The 14,737-nt window shown below is 38.6% G+C and overlaps 1 protein-coding gene across 1 annotated transcript; it reads right to left on the bottom strand.

Annotated features, from left to right (window-relative positions):
- Nucleotides 1-5,365: 5,365 nt before the first annotated feature.
- Nucleotides 5,366-14,032, bottom strand: LOC115043317 (RNA-binding protein 5-B-like). The gene is made up of 25 exons (XM_029501653.1): nt 13,923-14,032; nt 13,378-13,438; nt 13,124-13,286; nt 12,873-13,016; nt 12,312-12,381; nt 11,879-11,952; nt 10,957-11,040; nt 10,753-10,813; nt 10,537-10,605; nt 10,286-10,446; nt 10,089-10,186; nt 9,572-9,659; nt 9,168-9,236; nt 9,006-9,078; nt 8,813-8,916; nt 8,562-8,691; nt 7,572-7,663; nt 7,249-7,446; nt 7,013-7,162; nt 6,662-6,736; nt 6,396-6,575; nt 6,124-6,198; nt 5,935-6,035; nt 5,680-5,809; nt 5,366-5,507 (listed from the first exon to the last, which is right to left on the bottom strand). The coding sequence occupies exons 2-25, from the start codon at nt 13,392-13,394 to the stop codon at nt 5,382-5,384; spliced, it is 2,532 nt and encodes an 843-aa protein (XP_029357513.1). The 5' UTR covers nt 13,395-13,438; nt 13,923-14,032; the 3' UTR covers nt 5,366-5,381.
- Nucleotides 14,033-14,737: the final 705 nt, after the last annotated feature.

Raw genomic sequence — 14,737 nt, 5'->3', positions numbered from 1 at the left:
ACTCTAGTGTCCCTTCTTCGATATTTTTTCTGGCCTTGCTACCATACAAGTTCAAGTTCCTTGGTTTGTCATTCAGACAAAACACCTTAGAATAAAAACAGGTATTAAATAATTGATCTCTGTGTGATCTATACGTCCATATGTGATACGTGCATTAGATACTCGAAATAATTAAAAAAAAATAATAATACTGTCATCAGAATAAATTCGATTTAGCTGTCATGGAGACATGCAAGCTGATTTCATATAACTTTGGACATTGTCCATTTTAGATTAGATAAGATTTTATTGACTATATCAGCACCACCAGTTGTGGTAGCAATGAAACGCTTAAATTGAGGAAAAGACAACATAATGTCAGCAACTGTAAATGTTACATAATGCTACAGTAAGCTGGAGTAGTCGGGGGGTTTCTGAAGTATTTATCAAGAGGAGACATCTGTCATACCAGGGGATTGCTGTTTGTTATTCTCTCCAGACATCAATCACAGTTCACAGAGGGTCCCCCCTCCTACTCACATAAACACATAATTGGGCCACCTGCCCATTCCTCTTTTTGCCATCAAAGACACACACGCACACACACACACAAACACAAACACAAACACTCACACAGCTCTGTAGGACAAAAAAGTCCTGAGCATTATTCCTCTCTGCAGGAGGAATTCCCTGAAGGAGAAATCTTGTCATTACAGAGGGAGCTCAAACACGGAGGCCCAAACAGGGAAGAAATCGGAGAGTAAAAGAAAATAGGCAGCAATAATGAAGAAAAACACACTCTGAGATCAAAGTTTTTCCTCTCATAGTTACCTCTCATAGTTGTGGACCTCTTCTTCTTTGTCTTTCAGATATCAAGAAAACGATTCTTGTCTGCTATTGTTTCTTCTCTGGCAAAAAGACTAAAAAGACTACATGAGCAATGGAAAAACAATATTGGGTGTCCATAAAGTTGCTTTAAAATAACAAAGAAATATTACAAAGGCAATTGATGCGATATCTTAATCAGATTTGTTGGATGTACTCAGTGGGTTAGGGTTAGTTTTTGATCACATTGCATTTCTGTATTTCAGGTGCCCTGTTGATGAAATAGGTAGTGCTACATGCCCTAACTAACTCTAACCCTGGGAAGGGATGGCCCGATTCCCTGGCCACCTTGTTTGCCAGATCTCACTCCCCTGGACTTCTTTCTGTGGGGCTATGTCAAAGATATTGTGTATCGAACAAACATACGGGACATCACTGATGCCATTGTGACCACTGATGAAGTGATGCTACAGCGAACCGTCTTGCTTCTTGCAACTAATGGTGCCCATGTGGAGGTGTATTAAATGGGGCCAAAAAAAAAAAAAAAAAAACGTCAATAATCATTTCCACATTTGTCTGTTTTGTTTGTTTAAGTTGTAAAGAGACTTTATGGACACCCTGCATATACTCACCTATCTTCTATTTCAGGGTCAGAAGGATGCTGCAGCCAGTACCATGCTGGACCGAGGGCAGGGTACATCCTGGACAGGTCACCAGTCCATCACAGGGCCAACACACAGAAGCCAACAACCACTCACACTCAGACCTGCAGACAATTTAGAGTTACCAGTTAACCCAAACATGATGTCTTTGGACGGTGGGAGGAAACCCACACAGAAAGGTCCCAGGCCCAGGAATTGAGCCCACAGCGTTTTTGCTGCGAGAGTTAGGGTTTGGGTGTGAACAGCACTAAGCACTGTGGCGTCATGCTGAAAATAATATATCATAAAGCACAATCTCTGTTGGTTAATCTGACATTCATCCTAAAGTCCCTAAACTGATTTTTGCAGGAAGATGTTTTAAACATCGGCATGGGAGAGGTTCCCAAAACATTTGTGGAACAGTAAACAAATAAAGTGGAAACACCCAATACCTAACCCTAATTTTATGAATGCTAGCATTTAATAATACATCTAAACTCCCTCTAAATGAATGTGTAGATCATAAGTTCCTCAGTTATTGAATTCACTTTTCTTCTGTTTGGACAGCTGGCCAGAGTTTTAAACCACTTGCCTGCATGAGACAAGTATATTGCCAGTGTGTGGGTTCTTCTGTTTGTTGTGTATTTGTTCCAAGTATAGTCCTAAATATATTTAGTTTCAGATCCCTGAGGAAAGGAATACAAACATTTCAGATGTACACAAAGCTGCACAGTATGTCCTTTGGATCAATGTGGCTTCATCGAAGTCCACCTGACAATATGACACACAGAACTTCCCTGTTTAATCTTAACAGCCTGTCTTCATTCAAAGCAACTCTGTGTGTAAACACAGCTAAAACCTTCTTTCTTCGAAAATAAATCTCAATTCCAATTTCAAAATAAAACTGTCTAGTGTCAGCAACATGGGAAGAGTGTGGATTCTTACAAATTGTCCTTATTAGACACTGAGCAGGGTCAACATGTTGGGCCAAAGTGTCAACAGTACATCACTAACGCTAATTAATAGACAGGCTTGAATTTGAGTTTAGACTATGGCATATCTTTCAGGCACAAAAAACAAAAACACAAAAAAAAAAGAAAAGAAAAAACAAAACAGGAAACACACAGCTAAATACGAAATCACAAGTTGTCGTGTCAGAGATGTCTATGCCCTATCGAATTTGTTTTTTTTAATTTCTCTTGCTTTCATACAGTAAATTTCTTTGAGCTTTTAGGTTTTTTGTCAAGTCATTTTCAACTCAATACATATTACAGTAGACACAGCACACAAAACGTAATCTTTTCCAATAAAGATTTGACAAAATTTTTGTTCTAACGCATTTTATTTAAAGCAATAGGGCAAGTCACTGGTAGAAATAAAAAAAAAAAAAAAGTCCTTTCCAACTAGCTTGAATCTATATACAAGCTAATTTTAAAGCTTTGCTTTTGAACGATTTACACTAGCTGTACAAATACGCACACCAGTACACTGATTATTCATGCAATTATCCATTGGGTGAAATAAAAAAAAGAAACACCTGAAGGTGTCATGTTACCTGATGAGGCAAAGGCCATTGTTTGGGTCATCTGGTCTGCACCGATGTACATGTACATGACAAAAACAATAAGACCTGTTCAACATAAAACATAACATTTTATCTGATGTATTCAGAAAAGTGTGAAGTTGTCTCCAAATATGAGCCCTACTTGTGTTTTGTTGTGTTCTCTAAACATATGGGGCATGATGTACACATGCCAGCATCGTCCTCTCACAATTTTTTTTTCCAGCACAAGTGTGGCCACTGACAGTGTTATGCAAAAGGGCTTAGTCAGCTGACACAGTTTCTGTTAAACTGAGCCAATGTCACACTGAAAATTGAGTAGGCATTCACAAGTGTCCCCCTGAGAGAGCGAACATGGTTGATTTTGTGGTGCAGCAATAAAGAAAATGAGAGATCAAAGCTGTCATTCAGATACTACAGGGAGTCAATATGCACAGATGATGGGGTGATGGCATGATGGGTGAGACTTCAGCACCTTTTTTTTTTTTTTTTTTTTGGTGTTCTATTGCGCCTGTTTTAATATGACCGCAACACTGGTGAAGTTAATCTCCACTGGCCACCACTCCAGCCTGTGCCTGGCAGCATTGAGGGCATCATCATGTCACTTGGGACAGGCGGGCTCTGAGGGTGGCTGCTGATGCTGATGCAAGCAGTTGCACTGAGGACAATTGCAGCAAAATGGAGGAAAGATTTCATCTGTAGTTACACATCAAGGGTGTTCATATATATATATATATATATATATATATATATATATATATATATATATACATATACATACACACACACAACATTATTGTACTGTGCATGAGTAACATTAGATTACATATTATACATTTTTATTAAGCTAAATACACTAAAGGATAATTAAATGATTTTTTGTAATTTTATCATATTTTGTCTGGTTGACTAAATTTCCTCTAAAACTCAGACTGCCCCCTAGTGATCAGAATGACTGATTTTATTTTCTCCTTGAAATAGCTAAAAACAGATGCACACAAACAAACACACTCAGGAAGGAGATTTTGACTGCACTGAAACTTTCCTGCACATGGTATTTACCAACAACAGCTAAACTAACCCATTCCGGTGTGAATTTTTACAGAGCTGTATAAAATAGACATGAAAGTGAGGGCAGTGTCACACTGTCTGGACAGTCTCTTACTCAGTTCTTCCATGAAATGCCAGAAAGATTGAATGACCCAAAAGCACAATACAAAGATTTTGTGGGGCATCTTCAAAAGCAATGGCAGCCCTCCTGAGGCAAGAGCAGGTGCAACATGCTATGGTCTGAGCCCCAGGAAAGAGGAAGGCAGCCAAAATGCGCCTGGCACGAATAATAGAACGACTTGTAGTTGAGAGATAATCCATATTTTTGGAGGATATCTTATGATGTAATTTGTAACTTTGATTTGGAAATATTCAGTAAAAAAAAAAACAAAAAAAAAAAAACAACAACATACAACTAGCATGCTGCAAAGATTATATTGAATAATACTCAAATGCATGACTGAATAGAGGCTTAAGTACGGCAGTCTGGGGATGACCAAAAGTTATATAAAGCATAACCTCTCAGGCCGTGTCTCCATTTTCAGCCTGTATCTGAGTCACAGACTCTGCAGACACAAGCTGAGAAGGGTTTTCAAATAATGCTGTGAAAAGCAAAGAGAAGCTAAAATAGAAAAACCTACCCACTGTCAGGTCACGTGGAAAATTAAGGTTTGCTCTCAAGTTCTCAGGCCATTTTGACATTTCACTAACACCAATCATAGTTTTTGTAGTAAAAAGCCCACTTACTTTTCATATGATTATTATTCTGTATACCGACTATAGTACGTTTCTGTTGCTTAGAGAAGGGAAGGCATTCAAATCCTAATTTTCACACGTAAGAATGATAATGTAAAAAAATGCAGTGCATTATATTTTTCATAGACAGAATACTGCTAGATAATATTACATTAAGTGGTCCCTGGCCATTGTCTTTGCTGTCATTCACATTTTCAGTTAGTACATAATTTTAAAATAGAGAAACAAACTTTCACAGAGATATATGTGAAACTAATGTTGGTTTTAATGATTGCACCAACTCTTTTAGATCTCACACAAACAGAAAATGCATATCCACATAACTATGCGTTCTAACTTTAAAACAGATAGAGATTGGACCACAGAAAGGTTATTTTGGATGGCAAAATATTAAGTTCTATTGAGCGAAACTACACTTTACATTTTATACATAAAGAAATACAAATTACAGTTCAAATCTGTACAGAGAAGGAAAACAAACAAAAAAAAGTCCTACTTTTCTTCTTGTCACAGTTTGGCCACAAAATTTGGATTTCAAAGTTTAGCATCATTACTTATCTCTCTGCAGCTCACTCTATCTCAGTGAAGCGTGCAAACATGGCCTTACGAACAGCATCCTTGTAGGTGTCAGATGCTGAGAGTTCATATGAGCTCCCTTTAATACCCAAGCCTGTACCTTTGGTCCTTAATGAAGCCTGTGGGGAGAAGACAAAGACAGTTATTAGAGGAGACAGGTGGCCCTTAGGTAACTCCTCTAATTACTCTGAGTGAAAAAACGAACACACTGCCATGTAGCTATATTCCATCTGTTAGGAGATGAGTGTAGAAAAGAAATTGACCAAAGTACTGTATTATTGTCGGCCTTACCGAGATGGGAGCAGTGATGCCCTGTTGGTGGCGCCCCAGACCTTTACCTTCCTGCCAGCCCATTGCTTGCAACATTTTGTTCCCAATATTATCACTTGTTAAGCCATCTTTGGTAGGCTGTTCGTAGTTTCTGTGTAAAGCGGATAAAAGGATGACAATAAAGTAAAAGGACGTGGACAGGGCTTCAATTTTATAGGCTAAAGGAGCATTCGCAGTTTGAAAATTGACAAGTTGTAGTAGGAGTTCAGCACTTACACTGTTGGGGTCGGAGGTTTGTAAAATTTCTTCTTAGGTGCCGGAGGTTCAGGAACACCATACTTCTCCCTCCTCTCTGCAGCTCTGTCTCTGTATTTCAGCTGTTAAAAAGACCATGAATCCTTACTGTGTGCACATTTGTTTAAATATTGAAGGAGGAAAACTGAAATAAATTCTTGAGCCAAATACCTCTGTCTCTTTCCTTTCCAGCTCCTCCAGCTCAGTTTCTGAAAGCCTTGATCTTCTCTGAATTTCTAAATTTTGCTACAATTGAAAGCACAATCAGGGGTAAACCAAATAAATATCCTTTATTGCACAGATAGTCATGACAGTTTAAAGATAGAAAATAAATCATAAATCATTCCATTTTCAGTGAAGTCTTTATTCATTGAACAGATGATAGTGCCCAGAATATTCATTGCCACCAGCAGATTAAATCCCTGCTGTTTAGCCATCCTCACCTTGTGGAGGTCAGAGAGCTGCTGGTGACGCAGCAGAGCCTCTTTGGTGGGGAACTGCCGTCGACAAAGCAGACAAACCATTTTCTTCCAGTCTGTTATTTTTCCATCCTCGTCGATGGCTCTATCTGAGCTGCCCTCCTCTGGGTCACTGTCCCCATTGTAAGCAGCAACGAGACCACTCTAGAATATGAAAGTGGAGTGTTGTGGGATTATTCTTTACTGACAATTGTGGAATGGGGGAAATAATGGAAAAGGAACAAACAAACCTTAGCTGGGGTTTCCAGTTCGGTCACCTTGAACTGTTCATTCATTAGGGATGGCATCTCAAAAGCTCCCATTTGCTGAAAGGAAACAAATCTCGTCAACAAATAAATCTATCCATCCATCACAATTAACAGTTACTAGCTACGAGTTTTCAAATTAAAAAAATTAATTATGGATGTTTTTTGTCCCCCCCCCAAAAAAAAACAAACAAACAAAAAAAAAACAAAAACAGTCCCTAAATGGACATTAGTGTGCGTTTCCAGGTGACCTCTATCAGCACTTTCTCACCATTTAACATTACCATTCAATGCATAACAGATTGCACTCTGACCAAATCATGATTTATACACTACCTTCTTCTCAAAGAGGGAGAAACCTGCGTCAGCAGCAGCAGACTCTTTCTTGTCTTCCTCCTTAGATGATACCAAGCCTTGGAAACTGCTCTTAAAACTTTCTTTTTGCTTATTTAAGCTTTTTGCCCATCTTTCCATGTCCTTTGCGATCTGTAATTTGATGAACAGCCATTATCATTTCAAAGAAAAAATAAAAGCCATAATAACAAAACCTTCTTGTTTTAAGTAACTTTTACCTGCTGTGCGGACTTGCTTTTGGGTTTCTCTTTCTTCTCTTTGGGCTCTTTACTGCCTGTGCTGACTGGGGCTGAGGAACTTGCTGCAGTGTTAGCTGTGGATGTTTGTTCTTTGCTTGTGTCTGCTGGTGCAGGGACATATGTCTGCTTCTCACTGTCCCAGTAAAGATACTGCTGAGTCTTGGAGTTATAATAGTACTATGGATGACAAGGACAAGACAAAAACCTCTATAAACTAGCAACTTTTGATAAAAATAAATTACCCATAAATTCAGTGTTCATCAGAATATTCTGTACATACAGTAAGACTATAGAGTACATACTTGGCTGCTGGGATCATAGTAGAGACCAGTCTGGGGATCGTAATAGTAACCTGAAGACTCATCATACTGGTATGTGGAGGTATCAGGGGCAGCTACAGGTAGCAAAAGAAGCACATGTGAAATAGGGCTGAATGATTTTGGAAAATAATCCAATTGCGATTTTTTTCTCCAATATTGTGATTTTTTTTTTTTTTTTTAATTATTGTCACTTTTTTCAACTTTTTTTTTTTTTTTTTTTTTCAACAAAACATCATGAATTATTTTAACATGACTAACGCAATATTAGATACATTTAGTATAGAGTGTTCTTTCCCATAGGCTGGGTGTCTTTGTCAGAATCAAAAGAACACAGGTCAAAGGTCACAATAAGATGCAAGAGTTTAAATAAAAAACATTTATTTAACTGCTCATTACAGAAACATGAGCGCAACAAATCTTTGGCTTTGCCTCTATGTATTTGAAAGGGGGGGGGGGGCTGTTTAATAGTATGCACTTTTTAAACATTCCGCAAAATAAGGATATTTTCAAATGACATCTATCTTACTGCTCCCAAGTCAGTAACATTTCACACGAACTGAAACACACAATTTGCCTCTACTACTTTGAAATGATTTTGGAAAATCAAAGTAAATAAAGTTATAAATAAAAAGCTGGCTAAATGCACATACTGTACCATTTATCAAGCGTATTTAGCAATGCTGTGAACCCAAGCTTGGTCACCGGGCTGAGAGGCATGATATTTAGCAATGAACTCAATTACTGCCTGAGTGACATCCCCGTGCCATTTAGGACTACACTCATACGGAGCAACTCTTTTAAACATGTCGGGCAATGCTGCCTGTATTGGGTTTAGCATGTTTGGCGCACTGGTGATCGGCTATCGTAAACAGCTTTGTGGTGTTTTTTTTAAGTGCTGGGAGAGGTTTGTTGTGAACATATTGTGGAAATTTCATATCAATGCGCATTTATTCTGTAACTGACTCATCTCACCTGTTGTGTTGGCAGTCGGTGCAGCACAAACTGTAGGTGCAACAGTGGAACTTGGAGATGTGGCCAGTGATGCAGTGCAAACATTAGCAGCCTGCTGTATGGCATCAACTGCCCTCACTAGTGGATGTGACTGAGAATCGGTGGTTCAGGTAAACAAAAAAACATCATTAGATTTTTCGTCAGCCACACAGTGGACAGTTGCATTAATGCTGTTTGTTGTATTTAATTGCTACGTTGCTACACTATTCTACCTGTATGGCAGGCTGGCTGATGATGACGGGTTGATAAACCTGAGCCGTCTGGGATATGACCACACCTGTTGCTGTAGGGATCAAAGTCTTCATTCCTGGAGCGGCTGCAGACAGTGATAATAACATTAACGATTTTAGCCTTAGTGTAAAAAGTACCCAAAATATATTATTAGTGACTGACACCTGTAGTTACCTCCAAGCAATCCATCTCCAACGACAGGGGATAATCCTTCTGCCTGCTGTTGCCACACTTGAAAACTCTGACCCTACATGAAAGGAGAGTGTAATTGGGCTTTCTTATTAAAGGTTTTCTTAAATAAAATCATTGTCACTATAAAGTGGACTCTGAACTGACCTGTGCTTGCTGTGCAAAACCCTCCGGAAGAACAATGTAATCAGTGGTGGCATTTGAGCCTTGTTGTAACTGCACAGATTAAAAAAAAATAATAATAACAGGGTCGATCACATCACAGAATTTCCCATCAAAAAATGCCAACAAGTTAAAACTCAGCCTATATCCTATAAATGAATGTTTAAAATGGGCAAGATTTTTTTTTCTAGCTTTAAGAGATAAGCACCATTTTTTAATAAAGAAGGAATCAAACGACTTATAGTTCATTTCCATGCATACAACCTCTAAGGAACGCACACTATAAATGTTATTTGTCTTGTCACAACAAGTAGTTGTTGGATTATGCCATAGTATTAAATGGAACAGTTTTAAAAATACTAACAAACAAATATCTAAAGCTCCAATACCTGGCTGGATGACCACTGAGCAGCTGCAATGGCTGTGCTGGCAACAGAGAGAGCACTGGCTCTGTTCCCATCAGGCTGTGCTGAGTCTCTGGAAAAGACAGAGAAATTAGTTAAACCGTAAATACAGGAAGAAATGGACTCACATATTTGATGATAAGTATAACCATTTTAATTCTGTGGTAAACAAAAACATTTTTTAAAGTGTACATTGGGGGGGGGGTTCATCTTGTAATGTTGTAAGTATCCCAATTTTATCAAATATCTGTTGAAGTAAATGCATTCGAACCGATTCTGTTAACCGAAATATTTCTATAAAAATGTACACGCTTCTAAATTAAAGAAAAACTGGCTTAAGAGAGAATTCATACGAAACGCAACTATTGGCACACGAACGACTAGTTGGTTGCAGAACATTTGGTAACAACAGAGTCCTTTTAAAAATTCTCACTGCTGGTCAGTTCGTTATTTCTTTCTCAATATTTGTTTGGTATCCGTTTGTGTGCATGAGTTGACTCACTTTCTAGCACTCTTGGCATAATCCACACCAATAGTTTTTCCATCCAGCTTCAGAGGTGGCTGAAGGCTCTGCAGAATGGTGAGCAGCTGAGAGGCTTCCTTTAAAAGTAAAGATGTAACAACACTGTCACATTTTTGTGCACTCCCAAAAGAAACCGAGTGACTTACATGTCAACTGCATACTGACTACATGCTTACCAAAGGAGAGGAGAGTTGGACAAAGGCAAAGCCTCTGTTCTGTCCTGTTTGCTTGTCTTTGATGAGCCGAATGTTGCTTGCAGACAGGTTAGCGTAGGGGGCCAATATGTTTAAAATGCCCTCCACACTCGAAAGGGGGGCAATGTTCCTCAAAATGATTGCTGTTAACAAAAAGATTAGTCATGAATAAATGCCTAATATTTGCACTGGGTGGAAGAAATGCTTCAATATGTGGTGAAAACTACACTCACTGTCTCCATTGTAATCTCCAGACTGTTGAGAATCTGCATTTAAACCATTTACTCCAGGTGACTCTCCTTCTATACTCAGCAACAACATGAATGAAAGATGTGCAAATTGGTTAACGTTAGTTTGTAAAACCACTAACACAGTGCAGAATACAGACTGTTCCCATAAGGAAAAAGAAAGTATTATTTTAGTTTGGTTGTTAGTTCATAACAACTTACCAACTTTTGCTGCTCCACACCTGAAACACTTCAGTCTCTTCCGAAAATTGTACAAACCACACTGTAATAGCCCAAAGACAAGGTTTTAGTTCGTTATTTCTTTCTCAAATCAGAACAAATCAGAAAACCCAACACACACACACAAAAAAAAAAACCCACTGAAAAAAATGTTGTCATTGTAGCATTGATAGAAAAAACACTCACAGCATTGCAAAGCCAATTTTCAAACTTCTGTCTCCTGTTGCTGTAGTGCACTGCAATGTTTTTCCCCTGGATCACCAACTTGTTCTGTGAAAATCAAAAAAAACACACCACCAGTCATTTCAAACTCTATCATATCCAAGCCAAAGAAGCAGGTCAGGTCCTGCCATTACCCCACCCCATGAGTGAGAGCAGCTGGAACGGGAAACAGTGGCTAGGCTTACACTCGCTGCTTAGGTAGAGTGTCTCAAGGAGTAAAAGAGAACAGAAGTAGAAAGAGAAGTTCAGAGAGAAAGCTGGAAATCTGTGTATGAGGGAATGAGTCCTCAAAAAACAAACAAACAAAAAACCCCCAAAAAACAAACCAAATTAAAAAAAAAAAAAAAAAAAAAAAATCTGCTAAGTGTTTGGGACCGGAGTGCTGCCAGCTCATCCCTGTCTCATTCCAGTCTTCGGATTTTAAATGGAGATGAGAATATATCCAAGTGACTGAGCTGGAGCAGAATGTGCTATGAAACCACTGGGAAGCAAAACTAAACAAAAGAAATTGGGCCACTCTGTCACAGAAAGTCTACTCTTGGTGAGGACAAGCAAAAGACCTTTCGAGCTAAGTGTTCTTAGGATCTGATAATGAATAGCACATTTTTTTTATTGCAAAAACAAAAACCTTGAATCAAAATGTGATTCAGCCCTAAATTCAAAACACACTTTGAGTTAAGCTTATGGAAAAAAAAAATATTAGGATGAAAAGGCTGCTCTTTACCTAGAAAATTAATCAACCAAGTGTATGATATCAAAAATATTTAGCTTTGATATCACAGTTTTGTATCCATCAACTAAATACAAACAGTTTTCAGCTCTAAACTGATTAATTGGGGCTCTAATCTTCAAAAATATTTCTAGACTTGGTGATTGTTGAGGCAACCTGATTGGTCTCCATCCATCGGGTTGAATCTTGCAAGTGATAAAACTCCACGAAGGCGAAACCTCGGCTTATACCTAGAGACAGCATTCAAATATAGACGGGAGGCGTGTTAGTTAGAATGCTTTGGTGCAACATTCAATCTCACAATGGGTTTGTACAGTCCGATTCAAAGTCAAAACGGAAGTGGGAAGACTACTTACAGCATGAAGGGGATTGTTGTGCAATTTTGTTTACCATAGCTTGTAATTTCATTAGGAGTATGGCAGAGGTATAGTACATAGAGTTCTCCCCTTTTCTCCAGACACCAAGGATGGTTGTAATATGTGGGTTGTTGGTTTTTTTTTTCCAGGCACAGCCATTAAGGAGGTAAAGTGCGATTTAAGAAAGTGCATGTGAGTGAAATGGAGGAACACCTTTGAAAAGCAACACTCACCTGTCCTTTTCTTCATCAAACGTATGTCCACAGGCTGGGGTCCCTGCAGCTGCTCAAGTGCTGTGCGAATCTGACAGACCAAGAAGGGGAAAAAAAAAAAAAGAAGAAGAAGAATTTATTAAACTCATCTGTTTCTGTTTGCTTGGCAAATAAAAAAAATAAAAATAACTTGCTACTCTACACAAACAACATCAATATTAACAAGCATGCCCAGGTTTCATGCTTTTTCTAAAAACCAGACTTAACCCACCAAGTCCCAGCAACACCTCCCACAGCTGCTTGATTGGAGGATTGTCACACCAGACTGAGTGTTTTCAAAATATGCCTCTTACTTAACATATGTACACATATTTTAAAAAATAATTAAAAAAATATATATATATTAAATAAGCGTCATTTATGCATAATGATTTTAAACCTATTCTGGAGCAGCTGCCTGCAATCCCATCATACCTCTTGGAGGGGATTTACAGTTCCTCATGGACTATTAATAGGGAGATAGCAGGTCAGCCTAATACCCATCTATATGACTTTGCCTTTAAAAACTATCAGTGAGCTTACATCATCCTCTGTGACATGAAGAGAGAGACCCCTTAACATAATAGTTTTGCTCTCTTCCTCCTGCTCCATTCTGTAGTCCTGGTCTGGATAATCCCCATCATATTCCTCATCAGATCTGTCACTGTTGCGCCTTTTTCGGCCTCTCTGTTGTTGATAAACGGAGAAAAAGATTATATGTTTATTTGCATTCTTCTGCTCCATTTGTGACATTAAAATGAACTTACAAAGGTGTTCCTGTTCACGTCCCTTACCTCTGGACTGTCCCTGCGCTCATCGAAGCGCTCTCTGTGCCTGTCATCACCCCATCGTCGATCACAATCCCTCTCTGCATCTCTATTTCGTCTTTCTTGCCACTCCATATCATCTCTCCTCCCGTCTGAGCCATATCTTCCATTACGTTCACCGCGACTGAGCCTGAAAAAGGAGACATAAAACCCAGTGAAAGTGACATAGCAGTGTGCAAACTGTGACTATGTACCAATTCACAGGATCCCATTTATTTTACCTTTTATCTGTTCCCATGGTTTAGTGAAGGAGAAGGAGCGTTCAATCTTTATCAATGGACTCTGTGGGGAGAAAATACAGCCAGGGCTGTCAGCAGCTGTCTCTATTAGAGGAATAAGATAAATTATTTGAAATGTATATCTTGCCAAGAGAAAATTGTAAAGAAGCAGATTTGTCATTGAAAATAATATATATATAAAACTACTCCCCGATGATAGCATTGCTCTCTTCACTGTCTTTAACAGCCCTGTATGCTCTGAAGGTCACAGCTGCTGATAACACTGACCTGACCTGAAACAGCTGACACAAAAACACACAGTCTGGTTTGGCTGAAGTATCGTTCCTTCTCCTGGTCTTTCAGCAGTCAGTAAAGTAGTTTTTTGTTTTTGTTTTTTGGATGTAAGAGCAGCCTTAGCGCTTTGCTAGCAGGCCACTTTAGCTCGGCGTAGAGACGTTAGCTCCGGCATTAGCTGGAGACTGAGCTAAAATAACCGAGTAAAGAAGAAACACACCCTCAGCTCTTCAGTCAGACATCGTGTTACAAACCTCTTCAATGGCACATCTTGGGAGATCTGGTGACAATTGGATAGTAAAGACTTTCTAGATGGGTTTTTTTTCCAGTCTTTCCGGTCCTTCCTAATGCTGTTTTCTCTTACACGACCTTTAGTAAACAGATTTAATGCGCACTGCCGCCATCTATTGATCCGGATGATTTACAGGATCCAGCCCAAGTGGTGAAATAGCAGACAACCAGACACCAAAGAGCTATATGTTTATGTCCATATAGCTATTACCATTGTACAAGAAAGGCAAGAGCATTAGTGCCAATCAACAATGAACAACACTATACATCACTGTCTGTTAAGAAAACATAGTAGAGATAGTAAAGAAGAATACCAGAGTGCAGTAATTTCACTGATCTTACCGGTTGTTTCAACGTGAAGTAAACCTTTAACTCTTATTTTCCTTGTATATAATTTTTTTGTATGTTTGTCTGTTCATTCATTACTTTAGTTCCTATATAGGTATCTGTGTTATTATCATTAAAGGCTGTGACTTCCAGATGAATGTGTTACGTTCAAACAGAACTGCTGCTAAGAATTTCCTTTATTTCACATCTATGAATAATAAAATAATCTGGCTTCTCATCCAGCCCTCCAGTCTTTGGCTATAGGAAATCTACTATAACATGTACACTAGGGGAACTCAGGGACAGCTTAAAATAAATGAAAAACCATTCATTCATTCAACAACAAACAAACAAAAAAAACAAAACACTTTTGGTGATGACTTTCAAACGTGGGTCATTAAATATGTACACAATGAATGCTATCCCTTTTACTTGTTTTTGATCGGAACAT

This window comes from Echeneis naucrates, chromosome 5, assembly GCF_900963305.1.
Source record: "Echeneis naucrates chromosome 5, fEcheNa1.1, whole genome shotgun sequence".
In the NCBI taxonomy this organism is placed as follows: domain Eukaryota; kingdom Metazoa; phylum Chordata; class Actinopteri; order Carangiformes; family Echeneidae; genus Echeneis; species Echeneis naucrates.
This window is presented reverse-complemented; position numbering and strand designations above follow the sequence as displayed.